At 42.9% G+C, this 27,500-nt stretch overlaps 1 protein-coding gene across 1 annotated transcript in view; it reads right to left on the reverse strand.

Annotated features, from left to right (window-relative positions):
- The window catches only part of LOC123514027 (orexin receptor type 1-like), a 94,309-nt gene that overhangs the window by 18,484 nt on the left and 48,325 nt on the right, over positions 1–27,500 (reverse strand). Inside the window, 4 exon segments of the mRNA XM_045271596.1 lie at positions 4,967–5,138; positions 5,141–5,205; positions 17,608–17,772; positions 17,986–18,080. Of these exon segments, the coding sequence (XP_045127531.1) occupies positions 4,967–5,138; positions 5,141–5,205; positions 17,608–17,772; positions 17,986–18,080 (497 nt within the window).

Raw genomic sequence — 27,500 nt, forward strand, 5'->3', positions numbered from 1 at the left:
GAATCTATGCAAAGGTTCTGTTTAATTTGTGAATATGTGCAAGGGAAGACAACAGATTATCTCCAGTACTAGTTGATTTTTATCAAAATAATAAAAAGGTGATGAAATTATAAGTAATAAGGAGGAAGTATACATTTCATTCGTAAACTGTATTCGATGTAGAATGCAGTAACCTACAGCCTTTACAAATTGTGTTACAGCCTTCTGGCCATCTCGTCTAGCGATGCATACATTGAAGAGCCGTTCATGATGACGATTTGAGTCGTTTTTTTGTGTGGCTGACAACATTCTTGTTGAAGAAGGGCAAGGGATACTAAGCATAATCTTCCCTTAATGTTTCGATCAAGGTCAACAGAGATGGATGTTTGTGGCCAACCAAGTGCAAAAAGGCGTGATTCCAGGTCTCACACATGTTTGTACGGTCCCATCCTGTCAGGGTGACGTCGTGCACATTCCAAGTTTGTGGAAGAAAAAGAGGTGGACGGCGCCGGAGTCGCTTGACGGACAGTATTCTATGATGGCTGCACACGATTATACTTCCAGATACGTACGTCGCATCAAAGTAATGAATTATTTCACCTAAACCTTCAGGAGATGAATTTTTCATTAGTTCCATTCCTTCCTCAACGTCAGCTAATGGTAAAAATGGTAGACCGTCCAGCATGCCAAGGAAGTATTTAATTTCTTCGTCATTTCTGTATCTTTGGACAAGATCAAGATCTTGAATTTTTCTCCATGTACTCTGGGTCAAATAAAAGAAGCAGCCCTGCTTTCTGAAATGATGACCGATAACTGTTTTAATAGCATTCGTGTCTCCAAGTCCGTGACAACAATAGTTGGATCAGAAGTGAATCCCAGTTTTTTACATGTCTACTGTTGCTTTGATAATTGTTTCATAACTTCGCTGTTGTTTGTTTGGTAACAGGCCATAAATAGCTAAAATTGCCGAATTACTCAATGGCACGAGAATAACATACAGCTGCATGAATATATTGTGAGGTAAGGAAAACTTCCATTCATGTACCACTTATCCGACAAAGTTAAGTGTTGCAGAACATTATGAACTGCAAAAACAAGTATTTTCTTTGAAGAGTGTGACCCAATATCATGTATCAGGAAGGGTTGTAGGTGCTCACCACCTGTTCTTGACTACTCATCAGTAACGTGAAATTCTCTCAGGGATACCAGCTCCTTTTGAAATGAACCCTACCTCTGATGTCCGATATTTCTTTTCACCGATTTTTATTTCCTAGATGTACTCTCACTGGCTCAGGGGTTTTTTGAATGGCTGTAGCAAGTATACTAGCAGTGCTTTTGCTTTTAACGATTACTCATCACAACTTCTCTGCTTCAACAGTAGAAAGATCACCATCATGACTATGGGCCACAGCAACACTCACATCTTCCAGAGTCAAACTTGTTGTAATTGCACCCTTGCACGGTCTGCTTTTTATCTGTGTACACCCCCACTGAATGCGTGTCTTTTTCTTATCTTTCTTAGTGTACATGTAGCCCTCGTAGCAATGTTGTCCCCTCCTCTGTTTGTTTTCAGTACCTACTTCCATGTTGTGTGGGGGCTGTGCCGCTGTGGTAGGAAATAACCTGTAATGCAGTATCAAGAACTCAAGGTGGCGACAGCAAGACGCAAAACAAGACGCTCCAAACTGAGTCATGTAAATCTAACAAACTAGTTTCAATTCTGGAACAGCAACTCGACCGTCTGAGGCAGTGGTTCTTGCCCTGGCTTCGGTAGAGGGAAAGAGAAGAAGAGGGATGAGCACAGGGGAAAGTTTTCAGAGGGGAATACTCGTATGTCCAGATGAGAATACATCAAGGGGAGGTACGTGTCCCAAGGATATATGTCCAGAGATGGTACGTGTCCCGGGGGAATGTGTCCAGGTGTGAATATATCCAGGGGATGCGTCTCCCTGGGAAATGTGTCCAAGCGGGAATGTGTCCCTGGGGAATGTGTCCAAGGGGAGAATGTGTCCACGGGGAATGTGTCCAGGGGAGAATGTGTCCACGGGAGGATATGTCCAGGGGGGAATCTGTCCAGGGGGGAATCTGTCCAGGGAAGAATGTGTCCAGGGGAAGTACGTGTCCCTGGAGAATGTGTTCAGGGGGAAATGTGTCTAGGGGGATACGTGTCCAAGGAGAGAATATGTCCAAGGAGGAATGTGTCCAAGGGAGGTACGTGTCCAAAGGGAATGTGTCCATGGGGAATATGACTAAAGAAGAATGTGTCCAAGGGAGGTGCTTGTCCAGGGGGATATGTGTCCAGGAGGGAATATATTCAATGGGGGGTACATGTCTTTGGGGAATGTGTCCAGGAGGGAATGTATCAAAGGGGGGTAAGTGTCCCGGAGGAATGTGTCCAGCGGGGATTATATCAAGGGGAAATGTCAAGGGGACAAATTGTCCGGGGTGGTGGGAGTCTGGCCGGCACCCGTGCGGCACAGGGACGCTGCCTTGATGGTGCAGTGCCGCTGGCACTGCATCAGCCTCAGCTGCAGCGCCGCGATGGCCAGCGCCATCTCACGGAGGCAGGGGCGGCAGCTCGGGTCCTCGCTGGCGCAGTGTTGCCCCGGCCGCCATATGGGTACTGCCAGCCCAGGCAGGCTGAACATGTCTCCCGAGGGAAACACGGGCCGCCGCGCTCCCTCACCTCAGGCGTCATTCAGCGTCACTCAGCGCCGATCCCCCTGGGGAAGTCGTCCTTCTCTCTCTCTCTCTCTCTCTCTCTCTCTCTCTCTCTGTCTGTCTGTCTGTCTGTCTCTCCAGCACAAAGTTCACCAAGCAAACACAAACAGATCAATGATTTCTAATTGCCTGAATCAATTAATGCAACACAGGTAATTAATCCGCCCAGGGAGAAATATACTTAGCGATGCGTCCCTTAATTAATGGACTGACCATTGGCTTTGACCCTACGCCACTTAACACCATTACCACTACAAACACCATCACAAGGACCGCCGTCATTAACACCGTTACCAACACTTATATCTATGCTATAATCAATAATGTCATGATCCACCCTCAGTACTGCTAGTAGCGTCAATATTGCTACTATTACTGGTGGTGGTGGTGGTGGTGGTGGTGGTGATGGTAGTGATGGTAATACTTCTACCTCTACTACTGCTACTACTACTACTACTACTACTACTACTACTACTGCTACTACTACTACTACTACTACTACTACTACTACTACTACTACTACTACTACCACTACTACTATGAGAGCAAAACGTTATTACCAACTAAAACTTTCTGGCTCACCACCACTATAATCACTATTGCTACCAACATTACTAGCCATTACTACTGTTACTATCACTATAAGAACACACGACTACGTACCATTAGAAGCACCATTATAACACTTCCACCACCACCACCATCGTCATTGCCGCCACCACCACCAACACCACAACCAACAACTATTTCTGTCATAACTTTCATTACCATAACAAATTCATTCATCAACAGAAACAACGACGGTATCATTTTGTCAGTATTACGATTGCAGCAATAACCACCACCACCACCACCACCACCACGACTACCACCACCACCACCACTACCACCATCACCACCATGATCACCACCACCACCACCACCACCGGGACAACAACAACAACAACAATGATACAGGAGCCAAGAATGATCCTCACATCACTGAGAAAGATTACAGAAGATTTACACATGACAAGATCTCTTCTCTCTCTCTCTCTCTCTCTCTCTCTCTCTCTCTCTCTCAAATTTTTCTTTAATCTATTCTTTTTCCTCTTTTCCTCTTTTACTTTTCCTCTTCTATAAATTGTCTCTCGCGGTTTATTTGCACTTCCTCCTCTTCCTCCTGCGTTGTTTGTCTTCCATCCCCATTTTTTTCACATTCCAAATTTTTCTCTATAATTTCTTTCTCTCAGATTCCAGTGCTTTCCCAAACTTCTTAGCCTCCTCCTCCTCCTCTCTCTCTCTCTCTCTCTCTCTCTCTCTCTCTCTCTGCATGTGTGTGTCACTTTAAGAGCCACATACCATATTCAGATTCACAGGAAAAAGCGCAGGTTCACCTCCACCTCCTTCAATAACCTATTGTTAATTTATCTTCATTAGGGTGGGGCGAGAGAGAGAGAGAGAGAGAGAGAGAGAGAGAGAGAGAGAGAGAGAGAGAGAGAGAGAGAGAGAGAGAGAGAGAGAGAGAGAGAGAGAGAGAGAGAGAGAGAGAGAGAGAGAGAGAGAGAGAGAGAGAGAGAGAGAGAGAGAGAGAGAGAGAGAGAGAGAGAGAGAGATGTGACTCCAGTGTTCGCTTATGTAAAACTTGATATTCTGGTAAGGTTCAATGTTAAGTTGCCTACATTTCCATTCCTAGTGAATATTATCTTTTGTATTTGACGTTTTCTCTTTTCACCAAGAATTTCCCTGGAGAACAAAAATTTTCCGCCACTCCTACGGTCCTTAAAGTGAAGTGAGGCATTCTTTCCTCTGTCCTCCATCTAAAATGCCTCTCACAGTCTTCATCTAATTTCAACCTGCTTTTCCCTATTGCAGACCTACACCTCCTCCCTCCCTTTCCATATCCGAACATCTTCCCATCCACTCTTCCACCTTCCTCGGTCCGTGCTTATTACCTTTCCTCGTCTTGATGCTTTCTATTTACCTGCCTTCACTCCCCCTGTCAGCAGCGCACTCAAAATCTTCTTCTCCCATCTCCCCTTCTTTTATTGATCCTTCATGGACGTCACCGCGTACTTCTTTCTGCTCGTCCTTTACGTTTTTTTTTCTTCCTTTCCCTTTCATTCCACTTAAGTCCGCTCTACATCCTTTCTTTCGCACAATGAACATGTTTTGACTCACTGGTACTTCTTTCCACTAATTCTTTGCGATTTTTACTTTCCTTCCCCTCTCTTTCCTTTCAAGTTCGCCCTGCATGTTTTCCTTCGTACATTGTGTTTTAACTCACCTAAGAATCATAAGGGGACACAGGCAGAGAGCGAAGGCGGTGACCATGGATGCCAAGTACCGCTGTGTCCTCCGCTCCAGGGCCGCCTCAGCCTCCGCTCCCTCCAGCTGGTAGAGGGAGTCCGCCCGACCCCGCACTAGGGAGGGCGTGTGGCAGCCAGGAGAGGGGGACAGAAGGACGGCAGCTGGTGGGCGTCTGAGAACAGTTCCTGCCCCTCTGGTAACTCCGTCAGGATGGCGCTGAGGAGAGAGAAGAGGAGGTAAGTGTGTGTGTGTGTGTGTGTGTGTGTGTGTGTGTGTGTGTGTGTGTGTGTGTGTGTGTGTGTGTGTGTGAAAGCTCCCTAGCAACCACTATTACTTGTAACAGCGGAAGACAAAGCGTTAACGAAGACCAATCCGAGTAAGTGCTGGAAATTGGATTTGACATTGATTTGTCTCGTAAGGAAGATGAGCGCTGGCTTGAGTACTGAGACGCAGAGCCACCAGGCAGATGCAAGGTAACCTACATTAAACAAGGCTCTTCCTACCCAGACCAATATTCTCGCCGGCCACACCAAGCACGAATTCCCTCGATTGCATTCCAGTAACGAGCACTCTAACTGGACATTCTCCTTTCTATTCCCTGCATTGATGAAACCTCCCTGTAGGCCTACATTTAGAAATTGATACGTCGTTACTGTGAAATCATATGTACGCGAGAATGCACCAAGAAAACCACCCTTAACTAGGGCAGAACTTAAATTCACGAGCAGAGCCTATCATCACAGAGAAAGCCGTCATTTCCATCCAGCTCCTGCGGGTATAATGACTAAAAGTGACTCGCACCAAAATAATACATGCTTGCAATCCTCTGGATAAATTAACTCGTTTCGGGAGAGTGTCGCTTTTAGTCACGTAGCATCTAAATTTCATCCAATTCAGACGTGCCACACTCATTCCTCCTCGTGCCTCTTGAACACAGCAGTATCCATCCTCCCCACAGGTGCCTCCCACGGCCAACGGTGCAGGTACAGCAGGCAGGAAGCAGCAGCAGCAGCAGCAGCAACGTCCTACTTCTACGCACTAACACGAAGGTCAACGACTCCTCACCAGAAGTCCGCAAGTCTTGAGTACTTGTGATGCGTCATGTGGGGCCTAGAAGTACTGTACCTAGCGGCCCAGCGCTGCGCCGAGATGTATTACGTACCCGGACTACGGTGGCGAGGTACTTGACGTGTGGGAAGCTGCTTCCTTGTTTGTCCTGAGGGGATTGAACGAAAAAAAAGAGAGAGAGAGAGAGAGAGAGAGAGAGAGAGAGAGAGAGAGAGAGAGAGAGAGAGAGAGAGAGAGAGAGAGAGAGAGAGAGAGAGAGAGAGAGAGAGAGAGAGAGAGAGAGAGAGAGTCGAATAGGTTTCACTGTAAATGTAGCATCGAATAAAGATTAACTTAGCTAAAAAAAGACACATTTTGGGGCTTCATTTCCATACTGCAGCGGCTTATTGCTTCCTTTTCCTCTCACTTTTGCTTCTTCATAGCGCCGGTATTTTGTTTGTCTTTATTCTTTACTTTCGCTTCTCCTTTCGTTTTTATTTCTCCTTTTGTACGTTAAATGTCCGTGGCAATGGTTGAAGATGTGTGTGTATGTATGTATGTGTGTGTGTGTGTGTGTGTGTGTGTGTGTGTGTGTGTGTGTGTGTGTGTGTGTGTGTGTGTGTGTGTGTGTGTGTGTGTGTTCGTGCGCTTTAGGTACGTACACATAAGTAAAATTCTCTCTCTCTCTCTCTCTCTCTCTCTCTCTCTCTCTCTCTCTCTCTCTCTCTCCCTTCTCGCTACTTTTTTAACATACTACATTAACGAAGCCATTTCAGTTTGACTCTCGGGACATTTAATCACAGGGAAGGTTGATGTACAAATTAAAGCGAAGGAGTTTTTCATGCTATTCTTTTCTGCTGTATTGTTAGCTTGATTGTGCGTGCCTGAGAGAGAGAGAGAGAGAGAGAGAGAGAGAGAGAGAGAGAGAGAGAGAGAGAGAGAGAGAGAGAGAGAGAGAGAGAGAGAGAGAGAGAGAGAGTAATAATTCGACCTACTTCATCAGTGTAGTAATAATTCACAAAAAAAAAAAACTATCCTAATCAGCGGTGGTTGGTGGTTACTTTCATTTATGAGGGACAACTAATCACTGACCAGTTTTTTTTGTCCTTCTATTTTTTTCCCAACTAATTCTATACTCTGAACAAATTGACTCAGTGGAAAATAAGTTAAGAGCTATCAATGTATGCCTGAAGAGAGACAATATAGTTAGTGGTTTTCTTAAAGGGTTTTCGCAGAGAGAGAGAGAGAGAGAGAGAGAGAGAGAGAGAGAGAGAGAGAGAGAGAGAGAGAGAGAGAGAGAGAGAGAGAGAGAGAGAGAGCAATCTTTTTCTTTTATAAATAGTAACGTCAGTGCACAGACTTTCATTACGTGTGATGGTGGTGGTGGTGGTGGTGGTGGTGGTTGTGTTGGTGGTGGTGGTGGTAGGTACAGCTAGTCTCGGGTACAAAAATAAGGTATAAATATCGGGGAGAAAAAAAGATGAAAAAGGTACCAACTTTACGCTCAGTTACACACTTACGTGCATAAAATAAAGAATGATTATAGGGAAACGGAAGAAAAAAAAAAAAAAAGAAAAAAAATGGAAAGATATCTAATAAAAAAGAAAACACAGAGGGGGAGACACATCCGTATATTGCTAATGCTGTCCTGCATAAAAACAAAAACAAACGAACGTGTAGGGAAAAAAAAACAAAACATCATTGACATCATATGAGTTACGTAAAATGATTTGAGGATTAAATGAAGGTGGAAAAAGAAGACAACAATGTATATCTAACAGGAGAGGGACATTATATTACTACTCATATTTCTGCTACAAGAAAGAAAAAGAAGAAAGAAAAAAAGACAACTCTGGCCATAAAGGAAGGAAATAAAAGAGAACCCTGCACATTAAAGGACAAGAGAGAGAGAGAGAGAGAGAGAGAGAGAGAGAGAGAGAGAGAGAGAGAGAGAGAGAGAGAGAGAGAGAGAGAGAGAGAGAGAGAGAGAGAGAGAGAGAGAGAGAGAGAGAGAGAGAGAGATAATAAAAAGAGAAAAATAGTCTACTTTGGTCATATAGGGAGAGAAAACCCCCCCCCTCTACATTAAGGGACAATAGAGCGGCAAATAAAGAATATATATATAAGATCCAGCCTGAAAGATGCGGAGAACGTGACAAGAAGACCAAGAGGTGCGCCTGGCAAGATTAATATCATGGAAACGAGGCTCTTGGAGGAGTTGCAAGTGTGTTAAAAAAGAGTAAATAAAAAAAAAAAGAAACGAGCAAACTTTTCCGGAGGCGCAGGAGGGCAAAGGTGTTATAATTCTCTCCTGATGGGCTTTGGAGTTTATCCGCGCAGTAAAGGATTATGAGAAGGCAGTTGTGCGCTATGAAGACACGGGCTATACGAGTTTTGGTCTGACCGGGGCGTTGTTTGGACTGAGGGGTGGGAAGGCAGGAGGTTTGAGGCTTTGTTGATTCACTCATACATATTCTGAATCACTTCCGCGCCTCACCTTGACTACTTTCTATTGATTGTAGTTGAAGTGACAATGTTTTTACGAGTTTTAAATTTTTTTGTACTAGTTAATGTGACAATGTTTTTTTTACTAGTCTAAGTGACAATGTTTTTTGTGTTTTTTTACTAATTGAAGTGACAGAGTTTTAACGAGGTTTTTTTTTTTTACTAGTTGAAGTGACAATTCTTTCTATTTTACTAGTTGAAGTGACAATGTTTTTGTTTATTAATTGAAGTGACAATGTTTTTATAAGTGCTTTTTTTTTCTCCTTTTTTTTATGGTTCTCAGTACTCTCAATACTCGACTAGCTCACTTTTTCCTTACCTTGTTCTCAGAATTAATACTTTATAAAAACATGCCCAGAGAGAGAGAGAGAGAGAGAGAGAGAGAGAGAGAGAGAGAGAGAGAGAGAGAGAGAGAGAGAGAGAGAGAGAGAGAGAGAGAGAGAGAGAGAGAGAGAGAGAGAGCCAGCACCATGTTCAAAGGATCAAAAGCCACGAAGTTATCAGCTTTGATGTTAAGTTTCGGAGAGGAAGTCGTGTAAATCAATAGCAAATTGATAGAAAGTTCATAATGTCAATACAAAAAGAAGCCAAGGAAACAAAAAAAGGCATCTCCTGCAATACCTATGATGAAAAACTATTACTTAACCAACATTTTCTATCGCATTTTATTATTTTCACATTGAATTAAGAACATAAACTCTTTTTTATCATGGTGCAGTTTTTGTATGCTTGTGGGTACGCGCCTGTGTGTGTGTGTGTGTGTGTGTGTGTGTGTGTGTGTGTGTGTGTGTGTGTGTGTGTGTGTGTGTGTGTGTGTGTGTGTGTACTTATGTGTGTGCTTGTGCGTAAATAAGCCTTGCGTACGTGCTTGTCCGTGTGCGTATGGCAGCCTTGCCCATAAGGCTACACAAGGACGATAAAGTTTTAAGGTGAGAGGAGGAGGAGGAGGAGGAGGAGGAGGAGGAGGAGGAGGAGGAGGAGGAGGAGGAGGAGGAGGAGGAGGAGGAGGAGGAGGAGGAGGAAAAAGCAAAAAGACGAGGTCTGGGTTGTGTTCCCTCCATCACGACCTTGGTGGAGGGGGAGGAAGAAGAAGGACGGAGGGAAGTAAGAGGGAAGGTTAGACCAGTAGGAAAAAGTAAAAAAAGGAGGGAGGGAAGAGAGAAAGTTAATGCAAGAGAAAAGGGAAGAAGACGAGGGATAAATGGATGAAGAAAGAGAGAGAGAAAAAAAAGACAAAAGGATAGAGATGATTAGTGAATAGGAGAAAGACTTAAGAGAAAGGAAGGAGGAGAAGGAAGAGATGAGTAGGGAGAGAAGGAAAAAGACAAATATAAGAGGAGAGGAGAGGGGAGAAAAGAAAGAGAAAGGAGGAAGAAAGAACAGTTTAAGAGAGTAGAGAAAAGGAGCTAGCAGTAAAAGAGAATGGAAAAAATAGTGAGTGAAAGAAGAGATGAGGAAGGAAAGAAGGGAAAAAGGAAACAAAAGAAGTGTAGAAGAGGAAAAAGAGGAAGGAATGGAGGAAGGGAAGATGGAAAAGAGTGACGTAAGAGATGAAAGGAGGTTAGGAGCAGTTAAGAGTGAAAGATGGGAGGAAGAGGAGGAAATTCAGGGAAGCGGAAGAGGTAGAAGGAAGGGAGAAGAGGCAGAAGAGGGAGACAGGGAGACGAAAGAATGCAGGGAAGGAAAGAGAGAGAGAGAGAGAGAGAGAGAGAGAGAGAGAGAGAGAGAGAGAGAGAGAGAGAGAGAGAGAGAGAGAGAGAGAGAGAGAGAGAGAGAGAGAGAGAGAGAGAGAGAGAGAGACCATAGAATAGGGAGCAAAGGCATTAGCATCATCAAGAGAGAGAGAGAGAGAGAGAGAGAGAGAGAGAGAGAGAGAGAGAGAGAGAGAGAGAGAGAGAGAGACCATAGAATAGGAGCAAAGGCATTAGCATCATCAAGAGAGAGAGAGAGAGAGAGAGAGAGAGAGAGAGAGAGAGAGAGAGAGAGAGAGAGAGAGAGGACCAACAACCTTCATTCTCATAGTCGTGGAATTTTTCCCTTGCACATTTTCATCTCATAAACAGCGAGACGATGCTTTGTTCCTTCCTTTTTTTTTTTTCTTGTTTCGTTCTTATTTTTCAATTTCCGTTTCTTGTTTACACGGCAAGAGCTTCACATATCACGAAGAGACGGAAAAAAAATGAGCTTCCACTTGTTATCTATTCATTGAAGGAGAAGGAGGAGGAGGAGGAGGAGGAGCAGAAGGAGAAGGAGGAGGAGGAGGAGGAGGAGGAGGAGGAGGAGGAGGAGGAGGAGGAGGAGGAGGAGGAATAGGAGGAGGAGCAGGAGGAATAGCAGGAGGAGGAGGAGGAGGAGGAGGAGGAAGTACGTGTATTGTATTTCCTCTTTCACACTTAATCAAAATTTTGCATATATATTTCTTTAAGTAAGAGGGAGAACTACCAAGGGCAAAATGAAAAAAAAAATGAATATTAGAAAAAAAAAAGGCCCACGTAGATGGTTGTTGTTTTTTCGCTGCGAAGTACGTGAATCATCGAGAGGTTTTGTCGAGAAGTAAACACGGACTACACACACACACACACACACACACTGGGACACGAGGAGGCGGCAGAGTGTTTTGGTGGTGGGAGAGGGAGGAAGGGAAGAAGGGAAGCAGCAGACAGTTTGGCATAACGAGCATTGTTTTTCCTTGACGTAGTGAGAGGCGGGAATGAAAACCAGCCCAGATGAGGCGGGTAAGAAGAGGGAGAGAAATGGGAAGGAGGAAGAGAGGTGGGGGAAGAGTAGGAGGAAGAGGAAGGGAAGAGAGGAGGGGAACTGAGCCAGACGAGACGGAATGGAGAGAAGAAAGAAAAAAAATGGCAAGGAAGTGAGGTGTTGGGATAAGAGAGAGAGAGAGAGAGAGAGAGAGAGAGAGAGAGAGAGAGAGAGAGAGAGAGAGAGAGAGAGAGAGAGAGAGAGAGAGAGAGAGAGAGAGAGAGAGAGAGAGAGAGAGAGAGAGAGAGAGAGAGAGAGAGAGAGAGAGAGAGAGAGAGAGAGAGAGAGAGATTCTGATGAGGTTGGTAGAATCCTCGTATATGCTTCGTTCTGAATTGAAAATGGATGAGTAAAGTCGAAGAGAGACCAAAGGAAGGGGTAAAGGGAAAGCAAAAGAGGCCAAAGGGAGACCAAAGGGAAACCAAAGAGATACCCAAAGGTAAAAGAAAGGCAGGGCAAAGGGAGAGTAAAGGAGGGATGTGGTGTGACGGTATTCAGCCTCCACTTGGAAGGGAGAGAAGGGAGGGAAGTATTGAGGGAAGATCTGCAGCTTTAAGGGCCAGTGATCAGGGAATGGAGGTCAGGATTGCAAGAGTGGTCACAGGTAACATTCTTATGACCAGATGCTTTCATTCACTTCCTCCTGCAATACTCTGCTTGGCTGCCTGCTTGCCTTCCTGCTTGCTTGTCTCTTTCTCTCTCTCTCTCTCTCTCAAAAATTTTTAAACTCATTCTTCGCTTTATTTCTTTTCGTTCAGTTTTCCAACCAACTGACATGTACCCGCTCGATCTGAATTTTTATTTTATTTTTTTCATATATATCTGTTTTCATTTGGCTGCAACTTTTAGTGCGTTCCCTCTAACAAGTAAGAGTTCTTCGTAACTAAATCGTACAGTGATAGATGCACATGAATAAGAGTTCCATCACGAGGGACGCAGAGGTTTTACAATACGCTTCGTTCTCGTCGATGGAAGACAAGTTGTTGGGAGAATGCCTTTACATTTATTTCAAGCCACTCGGAACGCAAATCTCAAGTCTGAAGTCGTGTTTACTAATTTTTTTTTAGCATTAGTATCGATTTTAATGATAGATTTTCCCAGGATCTTCTTGAGATAAAATTCAATTAAGTCAGTCTAAAAGAAAGCATCTGTACTCTCTGAAGAAAATGTTGGATTATGATTGAAAATATTAGCTCAGCGCAAACAACTTCAAAAGTAATTTAAGATCTGAGACTTGAACTTATCGGCTCTTAGCTTTATATCAAACTCTCTAAGCCTTACTAATTGTTTAATGCTGCAATAACTTCGTCTTTTACTGTGTTTATTGATCAAGAGAAGAAAATTCTTTCATATTTCTCTATTTTCAACAACTTCCCTTCGACATAATTTAAACACCGTGAATTAACTAATTACATTTCGTGGAATTTGAAAGACAGAAAAGCTTTGCTTTCCTTTGGCGGCGCATTAGTATCACGCTGGCGGCTGCCTGAGAGTCAGTAATGGCGCTGCCTCAGACACCTACGGCTCCTGGCGATATGAAGCAAGAGTTGTTGCTTCCATGTCCGCCAGGATGCGCTCTCTCTCTCTCTCTCTCTCTCTCTCTCTCTCTCTCTCTCTCTCTCTCTCTCTCTCTCTCTCTATCTATCTCTCTCTGTATGTCTGTCAATCTGTTTGTCTCTGTTTCTGTACTCGTATCTGTTTGTCTATCTGTCTAGCTTTGTTACCGTGTCTCTTTCCCGCGTCTGTCTACCTACATGGGTGTCTATTTGTCTGAATCTCTCTGTCCATCTTGTCTCTTTTTTTTCATTTGTTTGTAATGTGTTTGCCTTTGTTTATGTCTGCCTCTGCCTCTGGTTGTGACTCTCTCTCTCTCTCTCTCTCTCACATATTTTCTTCCTCGCTCCTCTGTTCCTTTCTAATGGTGGTGCTGTGCGTGGTTTCCTTTCCACTCCAAAAGACGCGATCACGCACCCAATGGGAAATGCTGAGGTCAAAACATCACCTAAATATTGATGTACAACTTTTATGATCTCCATCTCCATTGGCGACCAGTGCTCCGTAGCCTCACGTCTCCACAGCGTGGCGAAAATACTGAATGGCGAAATACCTCAACATGACATTTCCAACGGGCAAATTTGGAGCTAAATATTTGAAGAGCAGAGAGCAGCAAGTCGAACGTTCCCTCCCTCCGTTTTCTCTTTCTCACCTCTCTCTCTCTCTCCCTACTTTTTCCACTCTCTTTTGCTCGCTCGCTCTCTTCCTTGCTTGTTACACGCCACACTATGAGTAAAGACGAAGGTAGAGAAGAAAGAGAACATAGAAGGAAAAAATATATAGGGGGTTCCACGTACACTACTCCTACATTGCAATGACGTACAAATATGTCTCAGTATTGGAATATAAATGCGCAGACACGACAGGAATATAGTAATGAAAGCACCATAGTAATGTACGCAAAACTATGCAAGTTTGAAATAAAAAGCAACAGTATAAAGTGTTGAGGAGAGAAATGGCCTTAACTTTCTGTAGAAATGTTGGTCTGCTAAAATTTCATTTGTGAAATGGAATGTTGAAGACAGACAAGAGAGAGAGAGAGAGAGAGAGAGAGAGAGAGAGAGAGAGAGAGAGAGAGAGAGAGAGAGAGAGAGAGAGAGAGAGAGAGAGAGAGAGAGAGAGAGAGAGAGAGAGAGAGAGAGAGAGAGAGAGAGAGAGAGAGAGAGAGAGAGACGGAAAGAGAGAGTTTTATTTCATTAATATAACTTCAACGCATTTACTATTTAAAAACTTTTCACAAAACCACCTAAGCACAAACACACACACACACACACACACACACACACACACACACACACACACACACACACACACACACACACACACACATAGTCACCAAGCCACTCCAGAATCTCATTAATTAGTGCATTGTTAACGGGCGTCGTCATCACCATCCTCTTTCTATCACGACCCTTGTTCCGTCACACACGCCGCCTCTCTCATTATAGATTATACCTTAAAAAGAGTAAACGAGAAAGAGAGAGAGAGAGAGAGAGAGAGAGAGAGAGAGAGAGAGAGAGAGAGAGAGAGAGAGAGAGAGAGAGAGAGAGAGAGAAAGCTGTGTAGGCCTCTGCGCAATTCTTTTCAAAAAGTTTAATTTTCATCCGTGTTTAATTTCAACTAGTGTTTAGACATCCCCCTTTACGTGCGCGTGTGTATATTCATTTTCAACTTTTCACTCCCTCACTTCTTCTTTTCCGCATTTACCAAAAACTTTTAATTCCTTTGCCTCACATGGTCCATTCTCTAAAAATTAAACGTGAACATATATATATTTTTTTGTCTAAACCTTTTATACCCGTGCTGTTTTACTGTATTATTGTAGTTATCACATATACTCTTAGCTTCACAACTTCTATCTGTCCTAACACTACACAGTAACACTCTCTATGATAACATATTGCTTCTTGTTGTTTTTTCCTTTAGATCTTTACGTTCTTAAGCTCACCACTTCAATTTTTTTTGCCATAACAGAATAACACTCTATGATAACACTTGTAACACACACTTTTTTCCTCCCCTTTCCCACACAACTTTCATCTACTTCGCCTCTCGTCTCTTCATTCTCATCTCCATTAGTACAGATCCCCTTCCTGAGCACCGCGATCCCTGTCTCACACAACATTTTCTCCCTAAGCCATCCCAGTCATCATCATCTCAAGGAACAGTTACGGCTTGAATACTTCTGAAGGTTGTTACGTACTGTCTTGTATCCATCGTTTTCTTCCGTATAGGAGTGTAACTAATTTTGTGTTCTACGATTCCTTTGCGTTTGTGATTTTGGAGTGCAATTGTTTATTTTCCAGTGTTATGAAGGGAGTAGGTGAAAGAGATTACGGCAACAGTGGTCATAACGAGATTTATAAGTTCATAGCACTTGACAAGCTATCTTAACCTCTTCAGTATCATGACGCGTTTTCAAATTAATTCTGGTTACTATTTGGTGTTTTTTTTTTACACAGCTTCAGAAACGAGGGGGGGATTCAAATAGTGAAGGCTTTGGCCATTAATCTTCTGACCTCCATAGAAGCTTTTTAATGTCAAAATCGCCTAGTGACACCCAAAATTCATGATAAAATATGTGTCCCAGTACTGAAGGGGGTTATTAACTGTCATAACAACACTCGTAACACCCATCCCCCAAAAAGGCACTTCATAAACGTAGTCCAAACACACTCTTTCCTCGTAACACACTCCATCATCGTAATACACTTTCCCGACACAACACAAAGCCGCAATACACACCTTAACACCCTCACCCACTTCTTCAATACACTCCCCAACACACCCACACGTATACATACGCCTAACACTCACGAACACACACATACACGCACCATAACACCCTACCACACTACCCCAATACACTCTGTCACGACACCGTAACACATACACACCCAAAGACATTCCCAACACATTCCCAACACACCCTAACACTATATCAACACACCATAGCATACTCCGTCAACATCCCTCTCTTTGCAACTGACTCTAAACTCTTTTCTCTCTATACACTTGAATCACCAACACCTAGCGATTCTCTCTCTCTCTCTCTCTCTCTCTCTCTCTCTCTCTGTCTATTCACGATTCACCCCGCAATGCCGTGCCCGTCCTGTCACTGATGGGACAAACGTGCTAATGAGTAAACACATCACCGGAAATTTGTGGAGAGAAAGCAAACACACACACACACACACACACACACACACACACACACACACACACACACACACACACACACACACACACACAGCTGCACGCGCACAGATGCCTGAATGCGAACCGTGGTGGAGATAAAAAACTGTGTGGAGAGAAAATATGGCTTAAAAACGAGACTGGGAAGAGAAGGGTGGCTTGATTCCCTCACTAAGCTGAATAGAACACACACACACACACACACACACACACACACACACACACACACACACACACACAAATAGCTATAAATGTCTAACGAGAGAGAGAGAGAGAGAGAGAGAGAGAGAGAGAGAGAGAGAGAGAGAGAGAGAGAGAGAGAGAGAGAGAGAGAGAGAGAGAGAGAGAGAGAGAAGAAAAGAAAACAGTGTTTCACGCTTATCACACACACACACATACACACACACACACACACACACACACACACACACACACACACACACACACACACACACACACACACACACACACACACATTCTCTCTCTCTCTCTCTCTCTCTCTGTTCCCCTCACTCCCTCAAAAGTCGTTTCAATCGCGGCATTCGTCCCTCGTGGCATCAGATAATTGGTGGGTTGCGGGGCGTCTCTTGTGACATTGTTCTCTTAAAATAGGCCGCGATGAGGCTGGAGGTACAAAGCAGTCCTGTCGTAGAGGTACAAACAACCTTCAGATACTCTCAGGATCTTTGATAAACTCACAAAGCCTAAAGTCTCCCCTTGAAAACATCGCTGTCGTAACCCACAGTAATCCCTTATTGGTTACGTCTGAAGAGCGAGGACCATTATCATCTAAAGAGCTCTTCATATATCATAAGGATTTTCAGAGGGAAACTTTCGCCTCCTTTCAACTTCTCGCGTTACGGGTCACCACTGCGGGTCTTCCTTCATCTGTACGTGACTTTTTTTTGTCTTCCTAAATGTCTTCCTTCTTTGTATCTATAAACCTTTTCTTTTAGTCGGTTTACAATGTCTAAGTCTTCATCTGCCCGTTACTTTTTTGTCTTTCTTATGTTATATCTATCGCCACATGCCTTCCTTCTTTGCACTTATAAAATCTCTTCTTTTAGTTGGATTACAATGTCTAAGTCTTCATCTGCATGTTACTCTTTGTCTCTCTTGTTTTATATCTATCGCTAAATGTCTTCCTTATTTGTTTCTATAAAACCTTACCTTTTTGTCAGCTTATAATGTCTAAAATCTATCCTCGCCTCTCTCGACATCTTTTCTAATCTCTTCGACATCTTCTAATTGTTGTTCTTTCCTTCCGGAGACTCTTAACGCACATATTGTAGCTTCTAAAAAATCACTAATAGGAACTCTCGATAATCTATGCGTGGCTATATATAAGTAAGAACACAGAAGTACATACAAGAATATAAAGCAGACTTCAAATGTCGTCAAAACAGGCATATAAAGCTTAAAATTTAACATATAAAGAGAAAAGAGAAAAACAAAACAAAACACAAAACACTCCCCACAATCATTACTAGTTCCTGTATAGCTATGAGACAAAAATCGAACGTTATGGCCTGTCACTATCGTGGTCAGCTCTACATGTACCTGGAGGAGGGCGGTGGAGACTGAGGCGTAGTCCACAGGTCGGGAGGGGAGCTGCGGGAGGTGCTACGGTCCAGTACTGACAGCGTGAGGGGACCTTCTCGCCGCCCTAGCTCGGCACTCACTCGCACCTGCACGAAGCCGATCACCGCCAGAGGGAGGACGTACCTGCGGACAAGGAGGTACTCGAGTCTGTGTGAGAATTATCTGAATTGTTAATCCTTCACTGAGCAATATTTGAATGGCACACACACACACACACACACACACACACACACACACACACACACACACACACACACACACACACACACACACGAGGCAGGCAAAGCTACGAGAGATAACCAGGTGCACGAGTATGATTATAGGACAGGGACTCACAACATGATGAAGAGGCCACGGATGTACTCGGCAATATCGTCCCCAAGGTTGACGGTGCAGATCCCGGCTCCCTTGAACTGCTTCCCGAACAACACCTGGAGAGAGGATGACACATGTAATTACGAGGGGGTTCACAGGTATGACGGCTAATTATTGACTTACAGGTATGAGAGGAGGAGGGAATTGAATTAGTCATGCAAAGAGTATCAAGTGGGTCATCTCTGTATTCTCTGAAAATAACGGAGTGGCAACGTACGGATGATGAAAGAATATTAGTGACTGAGAAAGGTATCGTTACACTTTGATGCCCGTAGAACAGCGGATATATTTGCTTCACTCATCAGATACAAGTTTTTATGCTGAGTATTTCTGAAGATTTATTCGTCCCATCTTTCCTACAGCTGACACAGTAGGCGACAATGATGAGGGAATGAGCGTAAAGGATCCACCGTCCCTCAGAACTCTGGTATTGAGTCTATTAGTACCGTGATGACCTTCATTAGTTCAGGCTCTCATTCTACCACAGACATCAAGACAACCATTATTACAAAAGAGGAAACAAATACAAGCTTCTTATCAACTTTTTGTATCTAATCTGATTACATTGTTGCAGCCATAATTAGAACAGTGAAGATATGCTGTCTTTCTTATACAACTTCAATGCGTTTAACCAATTTCCGGGATGTAAAAAGAAATAAAAGGGGAAAAAATAAACGCATCACAAATCCTTTGCAACAAAACATGAACTGACGAACACAGAGTGAAGATTGACAATCAGCGAGACACACCAAAGTGATCCAAATCATGCAAAAAAAAATTGTCCACAAAAATATCCACAATATAAAGAACAAGTCTACCTTGGCCCGAGTAAAGAATTCAGACAATTGTTTATCGCCGCTGGAAAACACATGTGCAGATAAAGTTACTCTTATATTTCCATCCGAGAGTTTAATTTCTCTTCTAAAAATATATATATTTCAACAAATACGAAGTAAATGTCTCTGGAAATCTGTTGTTGAAGGTACTCTCTCTCTCTCTCTCTCTCTCTCTCTCTCTCTCTCTCTCTCTCTCTCTCTCTCTCTCTATATATATATATATATATATATATATATATATATCTCTCTCTCTCTCTCTCTCTCTCTCTCTCTCTCTCTCTCTGTGTGTGTGTGTGTGTGTGTGTGTGTGTGTGTGTGTTTCCACCGCGGACGGCAAGGCAGAGGTTTTAAACAAAAGAAGGAAAACCGTTTGCATCCTGCCGCACACACACACACACACACACACGTCACACTTTTGTTGCTTTAATGTCAATGTTCTTTAGAAAATATTAGTTTTACGTATGTTAATAAAAATAAAGAGAGGCAGAAGTGTATATATATATATATATATATATATATATATATATATATATATATATATATATATATATATATATATATATATATATATATATATGTATTTTTTCAAAGATGAGGAACGCAGAAATAGAGGAATATTGCACGAGGAATACAAACAGAACTTCATGAAAATTTGTTGCTGAAGTAACGAGAAAAGGACGAAACACACACACACACAAGACTGGGTAAATACAGATATGGAGACACAACCACACGGGAGTAGCTCAGAGCACCGAAAGTTACAAGTAAACACACAAATGTACAAGAGAGAGAGAGAGAGAGAGAGAGAGAGAGAGAGAGAGAGAGAGAGAGAGAGAGAGAGAGAGAGAGAGAGAGAGAGAGAGAGAGAGAGAGAGAGAGAGAGAGAGAGAGAGAGAGAGAGAGAGAGAGAGAGAGAGAGAGAGAGAGAGACGTCCATCTTATTCCCACTCTCCCTCTCCACATATCCCAGAGTAATAGAAACGCAGCCAAAAATGCAGAAAATAATAGATGTCATGCTGCTGTTGTGAGAGTTGTAGCAGCCTTTGTTTCCTCCTCCAGTCGGTCGGAAAGAGCCTGGGGAGGGATAAAGTAACCTGCCGTACTGCAACATTACTAATAAATACAAAGAGAGAGAGAGAGAGAGAGAGAGAGAGAGAGAGAGAGAGAGAGAGAGAGAGAGAGAGAGAGAGAGAGAGAGAGAGAGAGAGAGAGAGAGAGAGAGAGAGAGAGAGAGAGAGAGAGATGAAAGGATGAACTACACACATAACGACCTTCATTGAAAAGAGAAACAAAAAGCTAACACTCCCAGGTTCTAAGCACTTTGGGTCGTCAGGGTCGTAGATGGAATTCTTCGTGGTCGTTAAGGCTCCGCAACGAGACGTCCAAGCCGGCACAGCAGACGTGAGGCATCCGGAACCGCCGCCGTCAAGAAAGATAATAGGTGAGCGGTTCTATCTTCCCTGGGTGACTGTCGCCTTACACCTGCCAACCACCGCGACACTGCTAAGCCTTGCGATGAATCCTGTCTTCCTTCTCCAGTCCCGTTGCGTTTCCGAATTCCAGAGTGCCTAAATTCCCTCGTTCCTAAGTTTATTAGTTCTCGCGTTTTTAAATTCCAGTGTTCCTGAGTTCTCGAGTTCTTGCGTTCTCAAATTCCAGTGTTCCTAAGTTCTCAGATTTCAAAGTTCTTAAGTTCTCAGATTTCCAGGTTCTCGAGTATACAAGTTCCTACGTTCCCGAGTTTACGAGTTCCCGAGTTCTCACTTTCTACATTCTCAAGTTCATGCGTTCCTCAGGTCTCAAGTTACGTGTTCCCGTCTAGCGCAGCCACGCACACACAAGCAAGACACCTGAAAACTATTCTTGTTCTTTTTATATTTCCACGTTTTTTTTTTCCTTTTATTTTCCGATAGCGACTAAAGTGACGTTGCCGCCAGCGAAGACAGTGTGTGTGTGTAATTCACCTCGGTTGCCTGCTGGTCACCCAGCCAGTCTTCCCGGAGCGAGCTCAGAGCTGTGTGTGTGTGTGTGTGTGTGTGTGTGTGTGTAATTTACTGTTTGGTCTGCTGCAGTCTCTGACGAGACAGCCAGACGTTACCCTACGGAACGAGCTCAGAGCTCATTATTTCCGATCTTCGGATAGGCCTGAGACCAGGCACACACCACACACCGGGACAACAAGGTCACAACTCCTCGATTTACATCCCGTACCTACTCACTGCTAGGTGAACAGGGGCTACACGTGAAAGGAGACACACCCAAATATCTCCACCCGGGCGGGGAATCGAACTCCGGTCCTCTGGCTTGTGAAGCCAGCGCTCTAACCACTGAGCTACCGGGCCGTGTGTGTGTGTGTGTGTGTGTGTGTGTGTGTGTGTGTGTGTGTGTGTGTGTGATAGTTGAGAGATGTGCGTACGCCACTCTGAAAGGAATTAAAGTATTGAAGAGCTCTTTCTCTGTAGGAAATCGTGGGTAGAAGGGGGGGAGACCGAATCTGGATTTAATTGAAATACAACAGAGGGAAGATAAAAAATGAAAAAAAAAATATATGACCAGCTAGAGCAATGTTCAATAAAAATTGGGTGAAAAAAAAAACGGAATCCGGAAAGAAAGAAATGAACTCCAACGGGAAAAGATGAGAGAGAGAGAGAGAGAGAGAGAGAGAGAGAGAGAGAGAGAGAGAGAGAGAGAGAGAGAGAGAGAGAGAGAGAGAGAGAGAGAGAGAGAGAGAGAGAGAGAGAGAGAGAGAGAGAGAGAGAGAGAGAACCCCGAAAATAAACTACAAACCAATTAGTGCCAAAATAGTTGCCCCTCAAAGACAGGGTGAGAGGAAAATTAGAGCTTCCTTCCATAAACAAGTCCTGAGGAGGCCGCTTGGCACTGTGTCCTGCCCTCCTTTCCCTCCCTTCCCTCTCATCCACGACAGGGTTTATGGAGCGGCGCTGGCGGGTCTCACTCAGTCTGCTTCAAAAGGCCATTATGGAAGCCTAGATGAAGATTGCACGAGCCTGTGGGACACTGCACGGGTGAAGCTGAGGGCAGACGTGACGGGAGAAAGAAACTGCGCTATTAGGTATATTTATTTTCTGCGACGCTAAAAATAGAAAAGAAGGGTTTGCGGTTTGTACAAGAAAAGTTTATAGTTCAAATATCTTTCATGAGATTTTCAATGACGTGGATATTTTCAACTTCTAATAAATTCTACAACTATACTCCGCTAACTTTCACAGGGTGTTCGAGAGCAAGGAAAAATTGAGTTAAAGTAATGTGGTTCCATTATTTACCTGTAGAAGACTTTTGGGGGCAAGGTAATAAAATACGCTTGGGTGTTGAGGTAGGAGACTTAAGATTCCCGTTTTTTTTTTTTTTTGTTGTGACTCTTAGTTTTTAAAGATGTATGAGGGTGAGGAAAGAACCTGAAGGGAAAAAGACTTATGGTTCCCTTACTCTTCACAAGACTTTCGAGGAGGACAAGGTAATAAAATACGCTCGGGTGTAAGACGTAAAAGACTTATGACTCTCAATTCTTTTTCTGAGGTGTACAAGGGGGAAAGGAAAGACAATATTACGTCCGGGCGTAGCATGAAGACTTGTGGTGTGGGCAGGAGGAAAGATACACCGAACGTACTGAGCCCTCCCTGACGCGCATTGAATTATAGCTAAGGATTTGATATTGAACGTCGCGTTGTTTTCAGAGGACTAATGATATGTAGTATGTGTGCGTATACTAAGGGCACTGAGGCACGCACTTGTTACTGGCACACACACGCTACGCCACCACATGCCTTTCATCAGGGACATAATTAAAACGTTTATACTGCAATCATGTATCAGAAAAAACACGTTTGTTCTTTACTTTCTCTCTCTCTCTCTCTCTCTCTCTCTCTCTCTCTCTCTCTCTCTCTCTCTCTCTCTCTCTCTCTCTCTCTCTCTCTCTCTCAAGGAGGCTCTCGGTATACTCAGCATTCACGTCTCTCTCTCCACCACCACTACCACCACCACCACCACCACAGACGTCACCTTCACTGCCAATCCGTGGAGAAATTTCTGAGCCGTCATCATCACCGCCATTTCCTCCCACTGGATTTCACTCGCTCCTCTGCTTCTGCCCTCGACCCTTCTCCTTCCTTCCCCTCGTCCTCCCCGCCCTTAGCGCCGTGTCGCAGAGGCATCGGGCGCACCTGCTTGCTATATGAGTCTTTGAAAACCACTACACTCCATGCGATAGAAAAAATGGTGATAATTAGCGATTTGCAAGTGGTTCCATCAGAGGTTGCGAATATTCATGCTAGTTTCCGGAATTAAAGTTAAGTGATGCTCTGTTCCATCAGTAAATTCCCCGACCCAATGTTTATTCACGTTTTTTCTTCCAGGAACTGAATTTAATATACTTTTACGGCGATGACGATATCTTGCACTTCTTAGCATCACTTCATTGGCAGGAATTGAGTTATATGAACCCTAAAAATCTCATTAGCGACTGAGTAAAAAACAGGAAGGACTTGGTGTATATTTACCTTTCAGCGACTACTTTTCGTGCATGCTCTTCGCTCAAACTAATTCTTCAGTGCAGGTATCATTAGCTTCTCTCTATCTTTAGCTTTTCCTCTATTTTCTTCGTTTCTTTTTCTCCTTTTCTTCTTTTTCTTCTTCTCACCTTTGTCGTCTCTTATTACTTCTTAAATTCTCCTACTACTCTTCCTCATTTTCTTTCTTCTTTCCTTCACATTTTCACATTCTTTACTTTCATCTTCCTATACTTGACTTTACATAATTTAATTTCTTCGTTTCCAACTTGTCCAAAACTTCACTTATTCCACGTCGCCTTATTTGACATTTGCAATGTTAAAAATATACGTTCTAAAAATATTTCACGGTAGGAATCATAAAATAAAATAAATCTGTTCCCTATTTAGGTACAAGAAAAAAAAAAAAGGATAAGAGGGTGTTGAAATGTCAAAAAAAGAGAACCTAGATAGAAAGATTATTTATTTCTCGTCTCTAATCTTATTACTGGATTACGCAAATGGAGTCACAACAACAATTACTGTAGATCAAACATGAGGAAAAGAAAAAGGATAAGAAGATGCTGATATGTCAAAAAAAAAAGTAAGAAAATCTATAGAAAAAGATGATTTATTCCTCGTCTCTAATCTTACTACTGGATTTCGTAAATAGAGTCACGACGGCAACTACTGTCATTGCTCAGCATTCCAAATAGACTATACATTCGCGAAACAGTAATCGATTTCACTAAAGGGTTCCTGAGCCAGATTTCCCCAATTACAGCGATTAATTGGCAGGCTTCCGCAATTAGAACTTGATGAGAGCGGTTTAAGTTTCCTCATCATATGCTGCCCCTGCCTGCGTGATTCTGACTCTCTCTCTCTCTCTCTCTCTGATTTAAGTTGTTATGGTTGACTTTTAAAGCAATTAATATAGTACACGATAAAGAAAAAGGTTGTATAGAATGACGTCCATTTTCTTTAACTCAATCTGCATATATTTTCTTCAGCTAAAGTGTTCCCACAAATCCGATTACTTATTTCTTTTGTTTTCGTTCTATTGTTACGTAAAACGAGTGAAGAAAACACATCCAGAGAGAGAGAGAGAGAGAGAGAGAGAGAGAGAGAGAGAGAGAGAGAGAGAGAGATACGACCACCCCTGAACACATTACTCTTCTCTCGTGGCAAGTGACAGGGAAGACTGCGGTGTGGGGGAGAGCGTTCGCCAGTGTCCCAAGTTCCTCCTGCGTTCATTGAGCTGCTGTATATCTCCCATCCCACGCGTTCCTGCCTCAGTCCTCCCCTGCACACTATCTGCCTTGCATTTGTACACTCGCTCCCTCTCTATCTAACACCCTGCCTGCCTCTATAAACTACGCACACCCCTACACCACACCTATCCCCATCCTATCTCTACATCTCATTCTGCCTGCATCCATACTCTACTTGCTGCCTCTCCCACTCCTGCCAAACATGCACGTACACACATAACACGCGCACACACATTTCCAGACCCAGTTTTCCCCGCGAGGCTGAAGTGTTACCAAGTGTATCGAATAAAAAAATGTTTTGTCGCGCTTCCCAGCATGGGCGGGGAGAAGAGATGAAAAAGGAAACCTATCTCACCGAATCAACAGCTTTCAATTATAGTACATGTCTCTCATTCTCTCTCTCTCTCTCTCTCTCTTGTAATGCCCAAAATTAATGAAAAACAACAAAAGTGTATTGAGTTCTATGATTACTGCCACTTGAACTGAGTTTCCGTCGCTGCTGAAGATACTCGTATTTCCACATCTGTGCTAGAAAAAAAAAGGAAAGTATTGTATGTAGACTTTCAAAAGACGAAGTAAAAAAAAAAGGAACTAGAAGAGATCATAATGAGTGAAAAGATTAAAAAATATAAAAGACGATAATAAAACTGTAAAAGCCTAGAAAATACTGGTAAATAACATTAGAAAGTTGAAAATTTTCATAAAGAAAATGTAGAAAAATAAAAATAATCTGTAAAAACTTTAAAAAATCTCTAAAGACAAAAATGATGACGTTCTAAAAGCCTAAAAGAGATTGCATAAGCCTAAAAGAGATTACATAAGCCTAGAAGAGATTGCATAAGCCTAGAAGAGACTGCACGAACCTAAAAGAGATTGCATAAACGTTGGAAAGATTGCATAAGCGTAGAAGAAATTGCACAAGCCTCAAAGAGATTGCATAAACCAAGAAGAAATTCCATAAGCCTAAAGGAGATTGCATGAAACCATAAGGAGATTGCAAACTACTATAAGGAGGGCACACAAGGCCATGCAGATTCGCGTTGTTTGCAGATTTCGTCACGCTCCAATTCCCGCTGCTCGGACTCGTTATCATCCGTCTTGCACCACGAAGCGACAGAACTAATTTGAGGAGTGACAACGGTGAATGATGAGGCGGGAAGGTATTGTATCATGTATAATCTAAGGTAAAATTTTGCCTAAACGATTTGCCATAAAGAGCTAAAAAGCTTATGTGTCTCCTCCTTTTTATATTCCCCTAATGCTCTGTTATTTTTTTTTCATCCACTACAGAATATTTACGAGCGCCACGATGAAGTCCATTTTAAGATTTATTTTTCTTTACTTCGGTGCAGTTCAAAGAAAGTAAATGTAATGAAACAATGGTCTTTTCTCTCTTATTTCCTCGTTACGGAACATTACACAGAAAAAAAATGAATTCCATCAAATTTTTTCACATTAGTACAGTTAATTTACAATGAAAATGTAGATAATCAAGATCTATTTTCCTTTTTTTTTTCTTGGTACGAAAACTTTGCCCAGACGATAATTAGTTTGTGTGTGTGTGTGTGTGTGTGTGTGTGTGTGTAATTCATTGTTTGATCTGCTGCAGTCTCTGACGAAACAGCCAGACGTTACCCTGCGGAACGAGCACAGAGCTCATTGTTTCCGATCTTCGGATAGGCCTGAGACCAGGCACACACCACACACCGGGACAACAAGGTCACAACTCCTCGATTTACATCCCGTACCTACTCACTGCTAGGTGAACAGGGGCTACACGTGAAAGGAGACACACCCAAATATCTCCACCCGGCCGGGGAATCGAACCCCGGTCATCTGGCTTGTGAAGCCAGCGCTCTAACCACTGAGCTACCGGGCCGTGTGTGTGTGTGTGTGTGTGTGTGTGTGTGTGTGTGTGTGTGTGTGTGTGTGTGTGTGTGTGTGTGTGTGTGTGTGTGTGTGTGTGTGTGTGTGTGTGTGTGTGTGTTTACGTTTGAACAGCTGGTTCCCAGTAAACAATTCAATAATCCAGTTCTTTTTTTCTCCACTTATAACATTTGCACACAACATAACCAAGTTCATTTATCTTTTTTCATGTTGGTACAGCTAATTTACAACATAAATGAATAATTATGACTATTTAGTGCTATTACCTTGCTGATAAACATTTACATACAGCATAATTACTTTTTGTTCTTTGTTGTTGTTATTCTTTGAATTTTCATACAGCAAAATTCAGTAGAAATGAATATTCAAAAAAATCTTTTTAACTTATATTTCCATTTCAGTTTTCCTTAATGGATCTCAGTGACAGTAAGGAGAAACACTCAGCCGAGAGGGTGAGTGTGTGATCCGATCAGAGGCAGTAAGGGAAGAGGCTCGAGAGGCAATTGACTGCACTTGGTCGTGACTCTGCATCTTGTTACACGGCATGATTTCCTTTCTATCGCAGCACCATTACGCTTGCCTTTACAGCGAGTCCCAAGCAGGTATCTCGTGTCTGTCTAAAGCATCACCATTATATACATTCTCGTGTCTGTCTAAAGCATCACCATTATATACATTCTCCATTTTCTATGTGATAAATAACGTTTGTCCCCGCCCGTGTGTGTTGGTGCGAAAGCTGTTTATTTTCGAGGCAATAAATCTTCCGGGTTTGCAGAGTGAGAGTGACGTTAGCAATTTACGCGAGTCCGTATTAAGTAATTTTAGCAGTTCTTTTAGGTCAAGTCTTTCGTTATTCTTATTTTATTATTATCACTTCCCCTCACCTCAGTACTTCATGGAAACACTGAAGACTTGAGCTTTGAACAAGATAAGGTAGTCTATAGGGATCCAACCCAAGATACACACATATCCACCCA

The sequence above is a fragment of the Portunus trituberculatus genome, chromosome 37 (genome assembly GCF_017591435.1).
Source record: "Portunus trituberculatus isolate SZX2019 chromosome 37, ASM1759143v1, whole genome shotgun sequence".
In the NCBI taxonomy this organism is placed as follows: domain Eukaryota; kingdom Metazoa; phylum Arthropoda; class Malacostraca; order Decapoda; family Portunidae; genus Portunus; species Portunus trituberculatus.